General features: G+C 40.0%; 1 protein-coding gene across 1 annotated transcript in view; it reads right to left on the bottom strand.

Moving 5' to 3' along the window:
- The window catches only part of LOC105930045 (zonadhesin), a 31462-nt gene extending 9808 nt beyond the window's left edge, over window positions 1-21654 (bottom strand). Inside the window, exons 1-25 of the mRNA XM_036150140.1 lie at window positions 21522-21654; window positions 19150-19328; window positions 18784-18886; window positions 18498-18656; window positions 17136-17298; window positions 16668-16771; window positions 14973-15152; window positions 14665-14886; window positions 14318-14497; window positions 14004-14195; window positions 13533-13682; window positions 13301-13404; window positions 12445-12647; window positions 9733-9953; window positions 9458-9604; window positions 9165-9329; window positions 6889-7040; window positions 6621-6789; window positions 6438-6546; window positions 5941-6077; window positions 5703-5828; window positions 2184-2363; window positions 629-853; window positions 417-543; window positions 57-256 (exon numbers count right to left, since the gene is read on the bottom strand). Coding sequence (XP_036006033.1) covers window positions 57-256; window positions 417-543; window positions 629-853; window positions 2184-2363; window positions 5703-5828; window positions 5941-6077; window positions 6438-6546; window positions 6621-6789; window positions 6889-7040; window positions 9165-9329; window positions 9458-9604; window positions 9733-9953; window positions 12445-12647; window positions 13301-13404; window positions 13533-13682; window positions 14004-14195; window positions 14318-14497; window positions 14665-14886; window positions 14973-15152; window positions 16668-16771; window positions 17136-17298; window positions 18498-18656; window positions 18784-18886; window positions 19150-19328; window positions 21522-21642 — 4018 coding nt within the window. The 5' untranslated portion in view covers window positions 21643-21654. The remainder of the gene's footprint in view (window positions 1-56; window positions 257-416; window positions 544-628; window positions 854-2183; window positions 2364-5702; window positions 5829-5940; window positions 6078-6437; window positions 6547-6620; window positions 6790-6888; window positions 7041-9164; window positions 9330-9457; window positions 9605-9732; window positions 9954-12444; window positions 12648-13300; window positions 13405-13532; window positions 13683-14003; window positions 14196-14317; window positions 14498-14664; window positions 14887-14972; window positions 15153-16667; window positions 16772-17135; window positions 17299-18497; window positions 18657-18783; window positions 18887-19149; window positions 19329-21521) is intronic.
- Between the last annotated feature and the right edge of the window lie 270 nt (window positions 21655-21924).

Genomic DNA, 21924 nt, shown 5'->3' with positions numbered 1-21924 from the left:
AAATAAATAAATATTGCAACATTTAAAGAACAAAATATGATACTTCCTTTTAGTACCTTGGGGGCAGTAGTATCCTGGTAGACATGGCAGGCACTGAAGACTCGGGGAAAGGTGTGGACGATAAGTGCCCTCTTCACACAAGCTACAGCTGTTGTTGTTTGATCCTCTGAGACCAGTCGTGCTGACAGGCATGGATCCTCCAGCACAGGATTTCATGGCAGAGCTGTTGGCAGGGCAGTAGTAGGGAAATGGACATCTGTGGAGTGACGTAACAAGTTTATCTTTAAAGCTTTTACTCAGACCTTGTAGATCAGCTAGTCTACGTTTAAATGACTATAGCATGTCATTCTTCAGGCAATGGTACAGGATGCATTTGGGTTTTACACTTCAGTTTGTTAGCTCTTTTATGTACTCACTGTTGTTTAGGGCTGTCATAAGAATATGATCCTTCGGGGCAAATATATCCTTCTGGACACACTTGAGGCTCAGCGGTCTGAGGTCCACAGTATGAGCCAGCTCTGCATAACTTCTCTGAAGCTGCCCCTGGAGTGCAGTCAACAAACCTCATCAAAGCAGCAGGACCTCGTCTGGATGAGTTTAGAAAGTAAATATTTACTAAGACGCCTACCGACGGGACACTGATAGGAGGCCCTGCAGAGGATTCCTTCCACGTTGGGCTTTCCTGAAATGCGAGGGTCTGGGCAGAAGGTTCCCCCTGCACAGGGTTCACACTGGTTGGGTGCGGCAGCTCCAGGAAGCTGCCTCTTGGTCCCCGGTGGGCAGAAGATGGGGGGTCCAGTCCCACTGCACCAGAAGCCAGGTGGGCAGGGACTGCTGGTATACTCCGTGAGTCCTAGAAATCCCCAAAATGTTATTTCTTCTTTGGAAATTGATAGCAGTTTTGTGTGTTTTTTCCTGCTGCCCAGAAGTAAATGATCCTGCAGGGCGGACAGCTGATGAATTTATTTAAAATTTCGAAAAATGTCTGACAAAAGTAAGAGTGGTTTTCCTCCAGCTCTTTGCATTGGCCTGTTACACATTAAGTTTCATTATGGGGACTGATGACCTATTTTAGTCATTGAAGGGTCTATTTGTACGAGTCAAACCATGTTCAATATGCACACGCCTCTAATGAAGGATTGGGTAGTGGGTATCTGGGAATTATTTATACTCCTTAATTTTCTCTGTTAGGATTTTTCGTCAGGAGGGATACCAACACTAAGAATAAAAGTAACAAAACGTTTGAGGGAAAAGAAGGTAATCAATACAATTCATACAGTGCCATGGAAAAATATTTTCCCCTTACAGATGTTTTTTTTTTTTTTTTTTCCTTTTTTTATGCTTTTCTGTCACACTTAATATGTTTTACATGAAATATGCACAACACAGTGAAATGCTTTTTTCTGCCTCTTGTCTTTTCTTCTGTCGTCAACAAACTTAATTTCCCAACCACACTTGCCTGGCTGGGAAATTTGAAAGAACAAAAAAAACAAAAAACAAAAAAAACATTCAATTTAAGTTAAACCCTGAAGGTGGAAATAAATTTGCAGCATCATCAACCTCACATGTTCAGCAGCACTTCAATTAAGTAACCAACACCTCAGGGTTCAGAATTATTAAAATTACTGTAACAAACCTGAAGTTCCTCTCTTCTTGTTATTTAAAAGAGACCAACAGGGAGGGAAACTATTTTCTGAGCAATATACATTAGCTGGGATTACAATAGGGCTCAGTTTCAAGCCTGAAGCTTTTGTGATAGGGATTAGAAAGAAGTTTTTCTCTGAAACTCCTCAACTCAATTATTTCTGTGGCCTCAAGTGACAAGTTATAAATTTAGAGCATTACTCACCCTTATCTTAGGGAGTCGTACAGACATAAATATTATAGTTAGCACATACATACCCTGTCTGTATGTATGTGTGTGTGTGTGTGTGTGTATATGTGTGTGTATATATAAATAAATAATGAAATCATAATTCATTTAAAATGGAAAAAAAAATTAAGTTCAAGCCCACCGGATGAAAGTATATTAAGGTGAGTTTTATGTTTCATTACATTTACCTGAAGAGAGAGAATTTTAGTACATTAGAACATCAATAAAAGTCATGATAAAACCTAATACTATGTGCATGCTTGATTTAAACGTTTAATAAATGTACTCTGTGAGATCCTTTACACGCTACCTGTGCTGTTACAGTGTGTGCCAGGAGGACAGGGCAGGCAGTCACCCTTGCTGCCCGCTCCTGGGGAAGCCCGGTAAGTAAATATGGGACACGGCCGGGGTCCGCTGGCGCCACTGAAGTCACTGCCGGGCAGACCGTCACAGTAATGACCAAATGGACAAAGATGAATGACAGGGTCTCCTGCAAACAAAGAAACCCCTTATAATAATACGTAAAAGAAAAGGTTTTCATGATTCAACTGTTATTGCCACTTCTTTTATATCAGTATCAATAGTGAGTAGAGTTCACATCTCAGCATAAAAGATGTTCTGTGAAGGTCTCAGATTAAAGAACAAACAGCACTAGGAAGACCAAGAAACGCAGCAGACATGATAGAGTTGTGGTGACGTTAAAGCAGAGGTAGGTTCTTAAACAATACCCCTAAGCTCCTCACACAGCATTTTATAATATGGCACAACTCCAAAGCTACTTGGACATAGCTCACCAACCTCTTTTTATGGATAAGGCAAGAGGAGCAACAATTAGAGAAGCAGTGAAGAGGTAATGCTGGAAGAGCTATTCTTTAACACTGCTGAAAGAAAAGGAAGTAGCATTGTCACTTTTCTACAAGTGATGGCGAGAAAGCAGGAGGACTGGAGGAACAGGCTCTGGTCAGATAAGTACAAATTTGAATTTATCGGGGGTTACATGCAAACCGCTGTGTGGCAGGCAACTAGACGCACCATCCCCTCTTGAAATATAGTGCAGTCAGCATTATGCTGTGAGGCTTTTCTTATTTTCTTTTTTATTTTATTTTATTGCCGAAAGTAAAATATATATTTCAGGCAATTTACAATGTAATAAACAACAAGTGTTGCGGGCTGGCTCATAAAACAGGCTTAAAATTTATTAAATTATGTCAATACATTAAAGAGGCTTATGATACAGACTATTTCTCTAACAACAAAGTGAATAAATAAAAACAAATAAATGAAAACAAGGGTCACTCAAAAAGATATGGCACCCATGACCATCTCCTTAAAATCTCTATTTTAAGCTGGAGTTGAGCAGTTAGACACTCCATCTGATATACCTGTTTTAGATTTTTTTGTCCATTGTACAATGGTCAGCGGGCATGGTTTAAGCCAGTTTAGGGTTATAGTTTTTCTTGCTACCAATAAAAGTACAAGTGAAATATATTGTTGGTCCTCCATCAGTAAGTCCTTGGATGCAGATCAAACAAAAATATAAGGGGGTCCATTGAAATGTCCATTCGTGTCTTCAGTCTTCTTCTTGATATTCTATGAGGCTTTTCTAATGCAGGGACAGTCAAGTTTGTCACAGTTGAAGGGAAGATGGAGGAAGCTAAGTAGAGGGCAATCCTGGAAGAAAACCAGTTAAGAGGTTGCAAAAATTTGGTATGAACGTTTCTTGTGCATATTAGCATTTTATGTACAATAGACAATTATCTACAGCTGTGGATAAGGCTTTGTCTGAATCACTGCAGGAAGCCTTTCTTTAGCACTGTTTAGTTCAGCGGAAGCTTGTCCCAATGTAGACAAGACTAGAATTTTTTTATTTATGTTTTTCTCTCTCAGCGAAGGCAAACACTTTTCTTTCTCCTCTCCTCTCTCTTCTCCTTGCAGGCCAGCTACGGTTCTTGAATTTGCTGGTGGGACGGACAAGCAGTTGGAAGCTCAACTTTGGCAGAATGACCACAAATGTGACTGTTTGGAATCACTTTTTGAGAAGAACCAGTGAGACTTTAAGGCAGATAGAATAACAAGAGTCTGCCTGCCCAAAACAAATGCTGTTATCAGAATCTGGCTTTCCTATGTCAGCCTTGAAAGACCCTCCATCTATCCATCCATTTTCCAACACGCTTATCCCTTGTGGGGTCGCGAGGGGTGCAGGTGCCTATCTCCAGCTGTCAATGGCCAGAGGCGGGGTACACCCTCGACAGGTCACCAGTCTATTGCAGGCCTTGAAAGGCCCACCATCTTAATTTCTCCTGGATGTTATGTAAACAAGACACTCTGTGACATCTGTGACATGGAACAGAGTGCTACTGAACTGCCTGATAACGTCATCACTATCAATGATTATGTCTGTGGGGGCTACTTGCCACAGTTCACAGACCTACACTAACACACACACACACACACACACACACACACACACACACACACACACACACACACACACACACACATGATTGCTGTGCTTTTTTCCTGTACTCTGCTTGCCTCCTATTTTAGTTGTAGTTCCAGAAAGATCAGAACAATGAAATTAAGTTGTAGCCTTAAGGATTTTGCTAATGTATGAATAGAAACAACTAAGCTTTAAATGTTAGTGATGAAGCTTGTTCCAGTGAAGCTAAATAAGTCTAGTCAAGGATTTACTTAACTTATCCATAACAATGAAACAAAATAAGTTATTCTAGTTGCAGCTTTAGAAAAGTTGGAAAAATTATTTTAGATCAGAAACCTCCCAATGATTTACCTAGTTTATTTCTTATTATGAATAGAAACAATTAAGTATTATGCTTACTGTATGTTTGTTAATGTATAAAGGAAGTCTAGTCAAGGTTTTTCTTAGCTTATTCCTTTAAAGTAATGTTTTTTTTCCTTATGTAATATTTCCCTCTGCAATGTTTATCTGTTCATGTACAGGACTTTGAATTGTCTTGTTACTGACAAGTGCTATATAAATAAACGTGTCTTGTCTTGCAGCTGCCAAGGTGCAAATATGGTTTCTCTACTAAACTCTCCCTCCCTTTTCAACTCAGGCAGACTGAGTATAAATGCCTACCACAACTGTCAGATTTTTAAAAATTTGGAAAGCATGTATCACTTTCCTGCCACTTTAATGTGTGGCATTACTTTCTGTTATTATAATATAATAACATTTGAGGGTGTGGAGGTTCCTCCATCTTTTCCTCAGTGTTAGTATTTATTTAAATGTCTTCACACAATATAGTTGTTTTTGCATTAGGTTGTTTACTATTATGGGTGCACACATTTGGTAAACACCTTTTTGTTTATTGCAACCATTAATTTCTGTTTTGCTGAGTTTGAAGGACTGGCTGGGGGAGAGGACTGGTTGAAAGGCAAACCAGGAAATGGAACAAACCATCAGGCTGCTGGAAGCAGGGGACTTGATGTTAAAGAATCTACCTCTCTCTCTACTAACAACATAACTGCTAAAACCTCTGTGGTGTTAGGTTGTCATGTTTTGATAGTTGTGTTGTAGTCAAGATATGTTGATGTATTGTTGTCTTTGTCTCATCTCCCACCCCTCCTCGTTTTGTGTAGGCTAGCCTTTGTGTATAAATTCCCCTGTGTGTTCATTGTGGTAGGTTAGTTTTTTCTTGAGATTTGATGTTAGAAGTCTTCTGTGAACAATTTTTGGAAAAATAAATAGAAAATACTTTTCATATATGCCTTTGTCCTTTTGCCTTACTGGTCGGACCATCACAGAGTGTGTAACCTAAGCAACTAGAAGGGGTGTGAATATTTTCACATCTGCGCCTTCACTTACCAGGTTTGCACCAATACTGCGGTGGGCAGGGTAAGCAGTCCTTTACACTCAGTGCCCCTGAGGAGCTCCTGACTGTATTTGCAGGACACACGTGAGCCCGTTCTGTACCTTCGGGACAATAGAAACCTAAAAAAAAGATGAAGAAATGCACATTTCAAGAACCAAAACAAACTGAGCATTGAAGATACGTGGTTACTTTTTTGTTAATTTTTTAATTTTTTTTATTGACGTTTAGTACCTGGTGGACATGGGCCTGCACACTGCACACCCCACTGACAAAGGGTCACGTTAGACACCGAGCCCTGGGGGGTGAAATCTGCACTCCCAGAGATGCACAGATATCCTGCAGCACAAACACCCTGGATCTTACCAACCCTATGGAAAGATGATTTGTAAACACACAAAACATTTTAACCCACTGAAATGTGTGTTTAGATAAATAGAATAGTAATACTGTTAATGCTCTTAATGCTTATAATTGTCATAAATTATAAAAACAGTGAATGATACAGAATTTTTTTATTCAGTTAAACCTCTAAATGTGATGTAGCTCCCTGATGTTAACAAGTAAAATCAAAATGGAGGTCAGTGCTTGCCTTTGAGCAATTTTCAGTGTGCATAGGATGTGCATGTGTCAAATGGTGTGAGTGCAATGTAGTACAGTATGTAACAGTAAGACACGTGCAATGCTAGTTTTTGCATGCAAGCACCAGATGGAGGATATTTTCAGTGTACCTGCAGAACTTCCCTGGAGGGCAGGGCAAACACTCTTTCTCTTCTTGTAACCCACTCTGGTTTGAATGGGTGAATGTCCCATTGGGGCATGGCTGTGGCACCATTGTCCCTAAAGTAAATGTCACAGTAGTAAAGTAAAATAATAATTACAAACTGTCGCGAATAAAGCTTTCTATAGCTCACCTGCAGGGCAAAATGAATGTGGAGGACAGGGCCACGGGTCTCCCACTACAGCCTCCTCACAGAAGAATCCAGGTCGGCATGGGAAGCAGCTCTCTGACCCCGGGTTTGGTTGGTACGCTCCAGTTGGACATGGCAAGGCCATTGCAGATCCCTCGGGACAGAAGTGGCCCTGGAACAAAAATAAAAGGCATCCGCTGCAGTTCAAAAAACAGAAAAGAGAAGAAAAAAAAGGAAAAGTAACAATAGAAGCGTACATAAATAAACATACTTTGGGACAGAGGAAGGTATATGGAGTGGTTGAGGAGAAGTCAAATGGACAATAAAAACCAGCGGAACATGGACCGCTAGGGATAGCCAGGCCCTCAGAAGAGCAGTAGTGACCAGCAGGACATGAAAAGCAGCTTTCCAAGGACACACCTCCTACAGTCAGAAAAAAAATATATACTTGCTGTACCTAATGATGCAAAAGAGATTTCAAAACTGTCTTTGAAATGAAGATGGAAATTAAGTAACTGAATTGATCACATTTTTTTTTTTTACAATATTTTGATATAGTGCTTTTTGCTAAATTAAGCTTTTGAATATTTTGTCACATTGCAACCACAAATTCCACAGCCTTTTATCAGGCAGTTTTGCACATCCAGGGATGGAAATATTTGCCAATTCTTCTTGGCAAAACAGATCAAGCTCAATCGGATTTGATAGAGAGCATTTTCAAGTCTTGCTACAGAATCTCAAGGGGATTTAGGTCAAAACGTTGACTGACTTTGATCCAAGCATATCATTGTAGATCTAGCTTTTTTTTTTTTTTTGCTGGAAGGTAAATTTAGGTCTGAGTCTCAAATCTTTTGCAGCCTCTTGTAGGTTTTCTTGCAGCATCACCATGAATTTAGCTCCATCTATCTACTCTGAACGACTCCCCTTTCCTTGTGGAATAATAGCATCCAAAACAAAATTATGCTACCACCACCATGTCTAAATAGGTTAATGGTGCGTTCAGGATGAAAAAATATAACTGTTTGTTTTTAAAGCTCTGGTTTAGGGTTTTTTGCTTTGTTCTTGATGCATATTCTGGGAAGCACTTTTTTCTTGCATTGTGTGCAAAACTGGCAGAACGTTATAAAGACACCCTGGGGGTTGTACACTTTAGTTTTTGTGAAGTATGAAATGTCCTTGCAAGCAAAAACTTTGTTCTTGCATTTTCAAGAAAAATTACTATTTTCTCCTGTCTTGTGGAGCATATATCACAGCATATATACATGGTGTTTTTCATACTAGCCAAAAGGTTTCATTTTGGGTTCATTTGAAAAGAGCATACGCTTAATTTTTATTTCTGTTGAAAACAAATTTAAACAGGACTTCTTAAGACTTTCTTTCAGCAATGAATATATTTTTGTCACTCTCCCATCATCCCACTTGATCTGTGGATCTCTGCAGCTCCTCCAGAGTCACAGTGGGCCTTGTCACTGTCTTTTTGGTTGTGGTTCTCCTTGTCAGGTCAGTCATTTTATGTGTACAGCGATCCCTGAACTGTTTGCTTCATTAGACAGACTTTGATGTCATTGAACTGCTTATTCACAATTGGAGCAAAAGTTTACATTTGAGCAAAAGGTCATTGTAAGGCTCTGAGTAAAAACATAAGACAAAAGAGAAAGATAAATAAAAATATTGTGACACACTGCCAGGAATGTAGCAGCAAGATGTTTTATATGTATAGAAAAGTTATGTGTATGACAATATGAGTAATGCAAATATATGTAGCAGTAGGATATATTGTAACAATGAACAGACCATATGATAATGCAGACAGTACAGTTACTCATTGATCTTGTAGCGTCAGTCAGCAATGTCATGGATGGAGGGAAGTGCTGTCCCTCCGCTGTCCTCGCCACTCTCTCTACACATCTCGAGTCTGAGACATTGCAGGCCCCATGATGCCGTTTGATCACTAATGTTCTTTGACAAACATTTGATACCATAAAAGAAGAGCTGTATTTACACTGACATCAAATGAAATACACATGGATTGTTTTTAACAATTAACGGAACTGCTAAAAGGAACTGGTTACTCTGGATTTTATTTGGAACAGTGGTTTTCAAAGTCAATCTTCAATGGCCAGTTTTCCTGTTTTCTCACGGTTTAGATGTTTTGTTGGTTCACCACACCTGAATCAAACCAATTAACAGGTAATGAGAAGGAATACCAGTCATTTTCATCAGCGCTGTTGGATCAGACACATCTAAAATATCCAGGGTATCAGCCCACGAGGACTGGAATTGTATAACTCTGATTTAGAGCTGTCTAATTAAAGATAGTTTAAAATCAATGTATGCTTCACTTCATAGACTTTTAATTATCTATATACACAAAAAATTAAAGCCTTGTATTACACTCATTATCTGAAGAGGAAGGTTCTGGTCTAGTTCATGAAATCTTGTGTACAATCAAATTTGTGGTTTTAATGTGACAAAATGAGAAAAAGCCCCAGGTTAATAAATACTTTTGAAAGGCCCTTCAGATGGTGATGTAAGAAAGAGATGTACCAGTTGCATTGCGAATACTCCCAGCAGGGCATGGAACTGGGTTGAGAGACCCTGCTGGACAATAGTGTCCAGCAGGACAGGGACCATTTCTCAGAAAGATCTCAGAGCTCTCAGGTGTTGGCGCTGTGGCTCCACCCTGGCAGAAGTAGCCCTGCAAACATGGACCTACACAGAACCCATCAGCGCTATTAGTTTATTCACTTCCAGCTAGTTGAATCAAGAGACCTGAACACGAGTACATTTCAGTGTGAAGGTGAAATAACATCAGTAAACATCTTAGTTTGTGTTTTTACCTTGCGGAGTAGAGGCTCCATATGAGCTACAGTACAGTCCAGGAGGACATGGCAAGCATGCGGAGGGAGAATGAGCTCCTGTTTGGTTATTGAAAGTTCCTATAGGGCATGCCTCAGGCAGCACTGTCCCAGCGGGGCAAAAATGGCCTAAGAAATGACACAATTATATATTGTGAAGCAGGCAATGAAAGCTGGAAGCCTGAAACATATTACATCTGCACCAAATGAGTAAAGAATTTATACTGTTGATTCAAAACTTGTTTTCACATCCTCACCAGCTGAGCAGGTTGAGGGCTCTTGAGTAGCTGAAGAGGGACACATGGTTCCTCTCAGGCAGACGAGGCAGCGAGCTGCTCCGGGGGCAGGACTGTAAGTGCCAGCTTCACAGGGCACTTCGCTTGCTGCCCCAACAGGACAGCTGTAGCCAGCAGGGCATGGGTAGCCATGGGACCCGTCGGACGGAGTGGGACTGGCACTTCCTCTCAAGCACACATACCTATAGGCGTAAACAATGAAAACAACCTTCGTTTCAAATAAAAGATTACATTATCGAAGCCAAGTAGACTGACAGTGAGGATGTGTCCCTCCAGTGTTTGGACACACGTTTCAATTAATTGTCATAACAATTATTGGTCTGGCTACAGTAAAACTATCTGGTTAAGCATTTTAACAAAGGAGTCTGAGACTGATTGTATTTATACAACTCAATAACTTTAATGAGGCTCACAAGCAATTTCAGGATGCAGCAAACCTGTGTCAGCAATTGATCGGGCGGAATAATGGGAATTTTTTAAAAATGTGGTATGGATTACGCCACATTTGCTGTAAAACAAATTGCTCATGAGGTACATGAAACCCTGCTTATCAACATACCAACAATGAAAGTTAAGCCCAAAATTATTCATATGTCTTGTCTTGTAGTTTAAGGTTTAAGCTAAATTTGTAAATTTACCAACATGTTTCTATGGGCTGGAAGTGATTTTAATGGTTTGGAGTGGTCCAGCCATAGAGAAATCTGTGGAGAGAGCTACAGAACAGGGTGTCTATCAGGAGGCCTTTAAACCTCAAAAACTGTAGCCAAGAAAAGAAAATGGATAAATTGTCAAAGTACCAGAGGAAACATGCAAAGATCTGGACAGCTATTATGGGAAGGATGTGTATGCTGTAATAGTAAAGGATTGTTCATTGATTTTGGAGGATTGGATAAAGGATTTTTCAACATGACGTAAAAGCATTTTTTTTTAAATCAATACATTGCATTGTTTGACAAACTTATCAGTTTTCTCTATCCAAATAAGGCTTTTTGGTCGAATTAAATTAGTTTTCAGTCTCAATCTGCTTGGGGTATGCATAATTTGGGGCTCAACTCTTTGTGTTGGTATATTGGCCGGCTGGAAACAGGGATCGTTTACATTCCACCCCACAATTTATTCAAGGTTTGCCGGCCTTGCTTATTGAAATTGGGGCATATATTTACAAATATATATTTCTCTATGATGTATTTATGACAGCTTCAAAACATATGATGACTGAACCACTAAAGACTTAAAAAACAGTGGCTCCCAAATGTTTTACATTGAAGGCCAAAATATCCAAATTGAAAGTACCATCTTTTTTTATTTCCAACTTAAAATGCTAAATAATGTTATTCTGAACTGTTTTGTTTTGCCAAATAATAAATTAAACATAATATATTTTCATGAAACTAAGTATGTCATGATTTAGGTTTTTGTTTGTTTTGCTTTTGACTTTCTGGGCTTTTCCTATCAGCCTGTCACCCTTTCAGCAACCAGCCACTATCCAATCAGCTTAGTCTTCAGTCAATTAGCCCACATCAGCTACACCTGTTGCCACTAATTAGTCAACTCGGCTCACCTATGCACCTGTCTTCATATACCAGCCTCAGCCAACTCATCCCTGCCAGAACGGCTCTTCTCTTCTGATCTCATCTCATCTTTTGTATTGTGGACTCTTTCAATAAAAGTTGCCTGTATCTGCGTGCTGCACGAGTCTAAATGTTTCCCCGTGAGTTCCAGCCACTTGCTTGGCCCATTCTGGTGGTTCCTCAGTCCACATCATCTGTTCTGTCACTACCTGCATCTTCTGGTCTCCTGCTCATCCCTGCCTGCCTGCACCATCACCCATTACTCACCTGCTTAGTCTGGTTCTGCTTGCCTGCCTAACCTGCCACTACTCCTCACAATAAAACCTTTTAAAAAACTTAACTCTGTGTCCGGCTCAATATCAATGTCACCAAAATTAACCATTACAAAGTAGTCCGATTTTTGTAATAAGAACAAGTTTTTGGAGAATATAGTCTGAATATAGTCTTTTACTACACTTTATCCTTCATAAAATAAAGGACAGAAAATAAATAAATTTCTGGGTTGAGTGTATTCTGTTTTGTTAGTTTGTACGTTTATTTTACTTTATTTCCTGCAACAACTTTCTTTAGCCAAGGTTAATGAATGGATGAGCCCAACTCTGTTTTTTGAGAAAAAAAGATGCTACTAGTCCTAAAGAAACAGGTTCTACCTAACATTTAAGAAGATAGAATATACTGAGCACCTGGGCTTGGCAATTTGAAGCATCAGCTTTCCTCTTCTTAGGTGCTGTTTAAGATTAAGCATTACCCAATAATGATATGATTTGAAAGATAAACTCAAAAAATAGCAACTCATCACACTGCAAAAATAAAAAGACAAAAGCCTCGCCTTGTTTACACAATTACAAGTGACACATCTATAGCAATCTATGTAAAATCTACTTACATCCTGTTCACAATCTTGCTGTGTTAAATGTTCTGAAATGGTCAGGTAAGTATCAATGCTTAATACATGAGGGCTTATGTGATTATGAATTATTGTTACCCAGTTTGTTACCTAACTTAAATTTGTGGCCATGGATTAGTGAAAAAGTAAAAACAAAATATTAATTTTAAGCAGAACTATTAATACATTTTTAAGAAGGAGGTCAGAACGTTTTACCCAGCATGACATGGAAAAGCGTTGGAGAGATCTGACATTGCAGGACTGTCACAATAAAATCCAGGAGGGCAAGGTGGACATTCCTCTGCTGTTTTCAGTCCTTGGGAAATGGCAAGAGAGCCAACGGGGCAAGGGAGAGGCTGACCAGTGCCAGACGGACAATAATGCCCAGATGGACAAAGATAACCGTTGGTTGAATTACCCTGGGGGGAAAAAAATTAATGTCAATTATTAATAATTGCAAAATTTGTTATTGTGTTAAACAGTAACAGTAAGGTCATGTAAATACAGGACCTTATCCATTTGTTCTGTTTCTTGTGTACCATTATTTCAAGTGGTGCCAGTGGAGAATATTTTAATTAGTTTCAAACAACCTAAAGGAAGGGTCAGCAACCTTTTAGATACAAAAAGACGTTTTGATCTGCTCTCTTAGGTAATAAAATTCCTATAGAGCTGCAACACCTACTTTTTTAGAAAAAATATTATATACATTGAATATTATTTTCTATTATTTATATTTTCTAGTGAACATGAATAATTACATCTACATGTATCAAAATGCAAAAATATTCTTTCTTTGGTAGCATAAAGATAGAGCTACTAAAACGGTTTGTTTCTGTATCAATTAAGGGCCAATGTGGAGTAGCAGAACAGCCTCTTGCTGCTATGTAAACTATAAGTGTTATACATAATATAGATGATATAAGAGTTAAACAGAAGAACCAATGTGCTCCTTTTATGTGACAATCAAATCAAATTACAGGAGACTAAGGGCATTTTTAACAGGGCTAAATTTTGTATTAGACTCATAGTTCAGCATACATAAAAGATTGTACAGCAACAGAAAAAAAAACACCTGATTCTCTGTGGAGTTAGGACTGGTTGATCCTGCAGGACAAAAAAATCCTTCCTGACACAGACCTGAGGGCTCTGACAGACCAAACCGAGAGCAAAACATTCCTGCAGAAACGAAACAGAAAAATATTAAAGTGCAAACCTTGCCATTATGGAGGCTGCATACAAGTACTTTTCTATAATGTATTGTAGTTTAAATTTTTTAAACAAAAAAAGATTGCAAAAACTCTAACCAGCAGGGCAGGGACTGCAAGCATCAGGACTGGAGGCTCCAAGCCGGCTCTGCACTGTCCCAGGTGGACAAGGGAACTCCTGTCCTAAAATCTGCCCTGCGGGACAGTAATGTCCAACGGGACAAAGGACAGGCTGGAGGGTACCCTCAGCTGAGACACATAAGAAAAAAAAGAAAAGAAAATTCTACAACAATAAAGAACAATTTATCAGTGCTATTAGCTAAATCAAATACAGGTTGTGCAATGAATTCATATTTTTCTATCTTTCTCCCTAAAATAATCAGCTGCTTAACTAAATTCATCCCGGAAACATAATAAAGAGTAAGTTAATTTGGTGCTCCTGTAAAAAAGACAATATATTGACTGACTCCCCCAATATAACAACTCATTACTCAAAATAAAAGAGACAAACACTTTAGCCTACTGTCCTTTCTGCTGCAGATCATGTCAGGACAATCTGTTGATTCCCACCTTGACAGTAGTATCCAGGGATACATTTGGTGCAGTTGTCTTGATGAGGGTTGCCCATTTCAGAGCTAAATGTTCCTGCAGGACAAGCTAAGGGGGTCGGGGTTCCACTGGGGCAAAAGAAACCGGCTGGACATGGAGCCTGATCTGCTTTTGAGGAGCCCCAGTCACAATAAAACCCTGCCTGGCAATCACCTGGCAAGGTAAATCATTGTAAGAATAAGCTCAGAATTAATTCCGTTAATATCATTATCAACTTACAGCTGTTTGTTTATTTTAATTTTGTCCAAATGAGGTACATCTTTTATCCCACCTACCTGCTCTAACCCCTTGTTGGCAGAATATCCCAGGAGGGCAGAGAGATCCAGTCCTGTTGTCAGTTGGATTTGGCACCTTTGCACCAATCAGACACAGAAAACCAGCAGCACACGGTCCAGAGGGCTCAACCAAACCTTCGGACCCGCAGAACTGACCTGCCGGACACATTAAGCACTGACCTGCAGACAAAGAGACCGGCAGCTGTGACTTCAGCAAAACAAGCTACCGGCCGCACTCCGAACCATCAGCATATGTTTTTGGTGTTAAAAGTGATGAGGTCAAACTCTGCCAAATCTTTATTGAATTCAATTACCAAAACAGTACGAAAGGAAACTCGACTCTCTACCTGTAGAGATAAGACCCTGGCTGGAGCTGTAGGTTCCTTTAGGGCATGGAACGGGCTGATTGTCCAGACTATCTCTGGGACAAATGTGCCCAGCTGGGCAGGGCAGAGGACTGGGGACGCCAAGAGAAGTCCCTCTGTTGGGAGTGGGACTCAGAGGCTGACAGTGGAATCCAGCAGGGCAGGGGATACACTCTTTCTGGCCAGGCGAATCCTGGAACCACCCTGGAAAAAGTATTATAAAAATGAATAAACCTTAAAAAGATTAAGAATTTATAGCCCCTACAACGTGAGCTGAAGCCATGGATTACCAGGTGGACAGGGTTTACAGTCATCTTTGCCTTTGCTTCCAGGATTGTTCTGGTAAAAACCAGCTGGGCAAGGTGAAGGAACACTGGTGCCCAGGGGACAGTAGTGGCCTGCTGGACAAATGCCTGCAGATTCGCCTGATCTTGGAGAAGCAGACTGAGAACCCTCTAAGCAGTAGAAACCTGTAAGTAGAGACATTTTTATAAATGTTATCGTCCATCATATAAAGTTGTGTTTTACAACACCCTGTGGTGGGAGCTTGTTTGTACACCAGCTAAAGATGTCTTAAAAACCCTGAAAGGATTCATCTTTTATTGTTGTAATTATGTCACACTGAAACTATGGAAAAAAATCAGGCTTAAATTACGGTGGAATAACGGTGGAAAACACCTAAAATTAAGATTTATTTTGAAATCACTGGTGCTATACTTAAGTGCAACCCTATTGATTTCAATATATTTTAAATATTCAACAAACGTTTTTATTAATAGCTTTTACTATGCATTAAACCATCAGATAGTTCAGAACATTTAAAATGGAAGACCCTGACTTTTCGTTTTTCAGGGGAATAATTATGATGGAGCACAGAGGTCTATTTTGCTTGTCCACTCTATAAAAGGGGAAAGGCAAAACAAATCGGCATTCAAGTAAAGCAAATGTGTGCCGTGCTCCATAAAATGGCCGTATGAAAATAGCAAACTTATAAACTTGCTCATTTCTACAGTCAGAACAATTTTTTTTTAATTAAAAGGATTAAAACGATTGGAATTGTGAGAAACAAGAACACAACTTTATCTTGCCACCAATTACAATGAGCAGGAGGGTCAGGGAGGCAAACAAACATCCTCTACTGCTCCCTGTTAGAGAACAGTAGCAAAGAGTGTCATTTTAAGTCCGCCTACACTCTCCACATGCCAACCAGTTGCTTTCGTGAGGTTGCAGGAAAAAGCTTTTTTTTTTTGGTCCAACCATGTACTTTAGTCAGATAAGACGGAGATTGCAATTTTTGAGTGTGGCGTCACACAAAGGATAAACGTGTGGAATCGCTCCCTCCCAGTCAAGGATCTGTGATGCTGTTGGCCTGTTTCTCTTCTGAACACCATGGTAACCTTTTTAGATTTCAAGACATCACCAAGACTTTGAAATATAAGGAGACATTTAATACAAATTTATACGATTCTACTAGAAAACTTTTAACAGTATAAGCACAACAGAAATCTAACGCAGAAAATTTTATCTGGACACAAATCAACCTTATTCCATGATTTCTCTGTTTCTGAATCCTCTGAAAAGGATCAGCTGCAGAGAAAGGGAACAAAAGGACCAGAGGAATAGAGGAATGGTCAAAGCTCCAATGTTGTGAAATGTTATAGCAGAAGACTAAGTACTCTCCTATTGACAAAAGGGGGCAGTACAAAGTAGGTAGGTAAGTTTATTTATATAGCACTTTTCAGTAACAAGACATTCAAAGTGCTGTATCAACAACATGGGCGGACAATAATTGTTAAGATGGGGATTTCGTTAAAAAAAATAAAAATAAAAATCCTGCTTAATAAATGTACTTCATTTAAAGGTTGGACCTTTTTACATGTTGCAGTGTGAGATTACACTGCTTCAATAAAATATGCATTTATTCCAAGGGTTTTTAACACATCTTTACCAGAGGTGGAAATGAGTCTGGAGGACACCAAGTTTACCTGGGAGGCACGGCCCAGAGACTGACGAGAGACCAGGTTCTGAACAGTAAAAGCCAGGACTGCAGCTCTGACACTGAGAACTGTCTGTCAGCCCGATCTGTTCACTGGCACAGATATTTTAAGACACAGAGGTGGTTGGTAAGATTACACAGGGAAATTAATGTTGGTACTTTTACTTATATGATCGTTATAATTAGAGTTCACACTCAAGATGAAAGTTAAATTAGACTTCACACTGAAGATGAAAGTTAAATTAGAGTTCACACTCATGATGAAAGTTGAATTACCTGGAAATACTAAAAACTTGTGAATACTTAAACTTAGAAAAAATCTTGGTTATCATATACTCAAAATGCCAATATCAATAAAGTTTTGCCTCAGATCAAATTTTTCCAGTTAATACGATATGTGGCAAGGAAAGACATTCAAAGGTGTATCAAGCACAAAGAGATACAGCTGATTTTGCACCTGTATGTTCCCTTAGGGCACGGTTTTGGTACAAAAGTCCCCGTGGGACAGTAATGCCCAGCAGGGCATGGGAATCCTGTCAGACTGTCTGATGGCGAATGCTCAAAGGCTCCTTCAACACAAACGTACCCCTCAGCACAAAGCCCACTGGGGATACTCAGACCTGAAAGCACATTTCATTTCAAGTGTTTTATTGTTATACAGGAACAATACAGCGGCAAAACAATACTGACTTAGTAGCACTTCATTTGAATTGTACAAGAGTGTTGTAATTTTAGACGGATTCATCGTGGGGATCAAGTTCATATACATTTTTGGATTTCAACAATGCATTTGAACCTCTCTTTTTCCAAGATGAAATGATGTTATAACATACAACAACTGAGAGCTTTAAGAGCAATAATTATTTCAGAGCTGGTTGCAGCGCGGCCACACTCTTTAGCTAACCACTCTTTACATCAGAAGTGGTAGATCTTAATCAAATGGGTTTGTTTTCTAGCAGTTTTGCAGCTTTAAATACATAGATTTAAATGGGGTTGAGGTTGCAAAAGTTTAAAGTTTTATTCATTCTAAAACCATTTATAATGTTTTGTGCGATCACTGTCTTGTTGGAATAACTAGTATTGTCCCAGTTTCAACTTCCTGGCCCAAAGTGTGACCAGTTTGTGTTCATCGATTATCAGAAACTGGATAATGCTAGAAGACTAGTACTATTGTCTACAATAAAGCAAGTTTTACATTGCAATGCATTGACAGGCTGTTAACCAAGGAAATGGCCCATCCTCCAAAATTTATACCTTCAAGTTTGACTAAAATTGTGGCTGCTTATGTAGACAAGCCAAAGACTTTCTGGAGAGTTTCATTGTCAGTTGAGCTTATCAGGCCACAGCAGCCAGACATATGTGTGAAGGAGTTAAGGTGAGGCTTTCAAACCAAACATCCACGCTCATTAAAATGGTTTGTGCATTCATCAATCAGGCTGTCATAAAGCCTCTGGAATGGCCCAGACCTCAAGCTCATTTAACTTTGGTTGGATACCAACCAATGTCAGATGAGCTGTGTTATTTCTAATGGGAAGAGGGATCAAACTGCCTGTAGGCATCATATTGACCCTGTGTGGCTAAGAAACAAAATCAATAATAAATTCAAACTTGTGCACCCAGTCCTTATTTTTAAAATGAATTGCAGTTGTATGTTGAATATTCATTCTACTGTTAAAGAGTAAGAGTTTGAATAAATAATTAAAAGCCAAAAACAACGTAACACTCATTCTGATGATACGTGGCAGTAATCCTCGTAGTGGTCCTGTAGCTTTCTGCACTGTGTAATTCTCTTACACTTTGAGGAATGTCTCCATATTACCTGCTCCTTTGCAGTACATGCCAGGGTCACATGGTGCGCACTGGGACTCCTCTGCAAGTCCTGACAAGTTTCCATAGGTCCCTGATGGACAAGGACGCTGATTCGCTGACGCAGTGGGGCAGTAATATCCTCTTTCACAGGGCAGTGGGTGACTCATTCCTGATGTGTTGATGCAGAATACCAAATTAAACACTTTGTTCCCATAAAAAGCTCTATTAATGAAGGCTATTCAAAATCCCCGTTCTCAATCGCTAAAAGCATAGTCACCGTGTAATTTATGACTTACCCTGATCTTGACAATAGAAGCCAGGGGGGCATGTTTCACAGGTCCCTTGGCCCTGTTTGTGCTGGTAGTTGCCAGGAGTGCAGGGCGTCTGTCTCACACTCCCCTGAAATGACAATTAAAATGATTTTATACTTAAGACCTGCGTACCAGCACCTATCAACGGGCATAACGGCAGAGCAGCAATAAGAGCAGAGACAGACACAGCACAAGGTGAAGATTGAGACAGTCCTCACCCAGTCGGAGACTTACTGCACCATATAGTATTGTGCATGTCATACCAGAAAACTCTTCTGTGAGGAAAGCTCATACAATATTCAGTAGTGATGACTGACAAGAGAGCTTGAGGACTAATGGAGCATGGCTGACCTTCTCACAATAATGTCCCAGTGAACAGACATGCAGTTGTGGTCTTTGAGAGCTCTGTCCTCCTGGACAATAGTAGCCGTCTGCACAGTGGCCACTTGGCTCAGCTCGCCCTCTCTGATCGCAGTAGTGACCTGGGGGACACGGCTGACACGTCTCCACTGTGGATCCACCGAGGGAACCTGGTGGATAACACACGACAAACGTTACCAGGAGAAAAAATGATTTATAGTCATAATTACCGTTGCTTGTCATTGCAACATACATTCAATGAAATTTCCCCCTCTGCATTTAAGCCATCCCTTAGGGACCAGTGAGATGCCACTGTGCTGCACCTTGGGAGGATTCTGGGGTTAAGGGTCTTGCTCAGGGACCCGGAGTGGCAGTCTGTAGGATTCAAACCAGGGAATTTAAATTCATTCCTGGACCCAAGCTCCCTGCTCTAACTACTAGGCAACTACTTAGACTTAGACTTTATTGTCATTTTGTATGTACAGAGTGTATACAAAACGACAATGTAATGAGATTGCAGTTGGAATAAGATAACATTACAGTATAAAGTGCAGCAGTGAGAAGAATGTAACAATGCAGGAGAAAAACTTTTTTTTTTTTAAAGTGTCCAGAAGAATGTTCCACCACTATGGTGCAACAATAATGGTCCAAATCCAATATCCACAGGCTATACACAAGGCGCACAGAAGAAGGCAGAGGACTAGTGAACATCAGAACCACCACTGAAGATGAAATATCCAAACTCCAAGAATATATCAGGAAGATGGCCCCTAGGGATGAAGCGCTCAGTGAATGTCTCAGACAGTGAAAGTTGGAAGAAAAGGCATTGAAGGAACCATCGTGGGAAGAAAAACAACTGCATGGGATGTAGCACCGACAGAAGTGGCTGATATGACCAAATGTGACCAATGGCTACAGAAGGCTGGGCTGAAGGACAACACTGAAGCAGTGATCATGGCAGCACAGGAGCAGGCCTTGAGCACCAGAGCAATAGAGGCCCAGATCTACCATACCAGGAAAAGTTTCACATGCAGGCTATGCAAAGAGGCTCCAGAAACCATCCAGCATCTCACAGGAGGGCGCAAGATACTAGCAGGGAAGGAATACATGGATAGCCATAACCAAGTGGCTGGTATAGTGTACAGAAATATCTGTTCAGAACCATCTGAAGACACCCAGGTCAAAATGGGAATCACCTCCCAAGGTGGTGGAGAATGACAGAGCTAAGATCCTGTGGGACTTCCAGATACAAACAGACAATATGGTAATGGCCAATCAACTGGACATTGTGATCATTTATAAGCAGCAGAGGACAAGCGTTGTTATTGATGTGGCCATCTAGTAATGGAAACATCAGGAAAAAAGAGCACAAGAAACTGGAGAAATACCAAGAAGTCAGGGAAGAACTAAAAAGAGCCTGAGACAACAGTAGTGACCATGGTCATTGGAGCACTCAGGGCAGTAAACCCCACTCTGGAGAAGTGGCTCCAACAGATCTCTGGAGAAACATCAGACATCCCAGTCCAGAAGAGCGCGATCTTAGGAACAGCTGAGATCCCTAAGAACCCTCCAGCTCCCAGGCCTCTGGTAGAAGACCCGAGCTTGAGAAAATGGGTGAGAGAGCAGACACCATATATATATATATATATATATATATATATATATATATATATATATATATATATATATATATTGTTAGTTTTTTTCAAAGTGCTGACATGCATATACCCTGCCCACATTGAAGGGATAAGGAGTAATATGGAGTGCTGGTTATCTATTTTCAGATACTGTAGCAAAAAAAACCAAAAAACAAATCCCGCTTCCCTTTGTGAGTTAAAATAATTAACGCATTAAAGTGGATAAAAATGTAATTTGAATGCAAAGTACAAAGTACCTGCATCCTCATCAGTTTCTAATTCATAGCCAGACAAAGAACCTACGGCACACAATAATAAGCCTCTAGTTGTCCGCCGTGAGACAAGAATATAATTACACGATTAAACCATTTTGTGACAACAATTATTCTTAAGCGCTCAAGGGAGGAGAAAAAAAATACTCCCATTTCCAGTTTCTATATTTTTCCACATCAGTGAGCCACAAAGACAGACATCCAACTCGTGTGATCAGTGGGAAAAACTGACGATGATAGCAGCAAGGAGGATTTGTTCCTGTTTATCTCAGCTCTGGTTTGTGTCTGAATACTCATTATTTCCGACTCAGAATGGACTAGGGATTACTGACTTGTTCAGAAATGGTTTGACAAGCAGTTTACTTTTGAGAATTATATTATGCTCCAAATTCTATCAAAACACATTTTATTGAATCAATTTAATTGTTTCAAATATAATTCCAAAATGTCTCACTTTGAATGGTTCCTAGAGGGCAGGGAATGGGAAGTGGTGTTCCAACTGGGCAGTAGTGTCCAGGGGGACAGGGGTTGATGTAAGGGTCTGAGGACCCCCAGGGACAGTAATAACCAGCCATGCAGGGCCCCACCGGTGCATCTAGACCAGTCTGGTTACAGTAAAAGCCAACATCACATAGCTTAGGGTAAGCGGATCCCAAAGGACAATAGAAACCTGAAAAACAGCAAGAACAGCTGTAAATTGAATTATTCAAGTGCTACAAAATGGGAAAACTCAGGAGGATAATCTTTTCTTTTTCCACACAAGCACTCCCCCTGAAGATGGATGTTTTCCTCAATGGTTTAAATATTTACACTCTTATTTTCCATCTAGCAGAGCTTCTTTGACATTTCAGAGGAAC

Source organism: Fundulus heteroclitus, chromosome 18 (assembly GCF_011125445.2).
Source record: "Fundulus heteroclitus isolate FHET01 chromosome 18, MU-UCD_Fhet_4.1, whole genome shotgun sequence".
Classification (NCBI taxonomy): domain Eukaryota; kingdom Metazoa; phylum Chordata; class Actinopteri; order Cyprinodontiformes; family Fundulidae; genus Fundulus; species Fundulus heteroclitus.
Note: the sequence above shows the minus strand (reverse complement) of the source record. Positions and strands in the feature narration are given on the sequence as shown.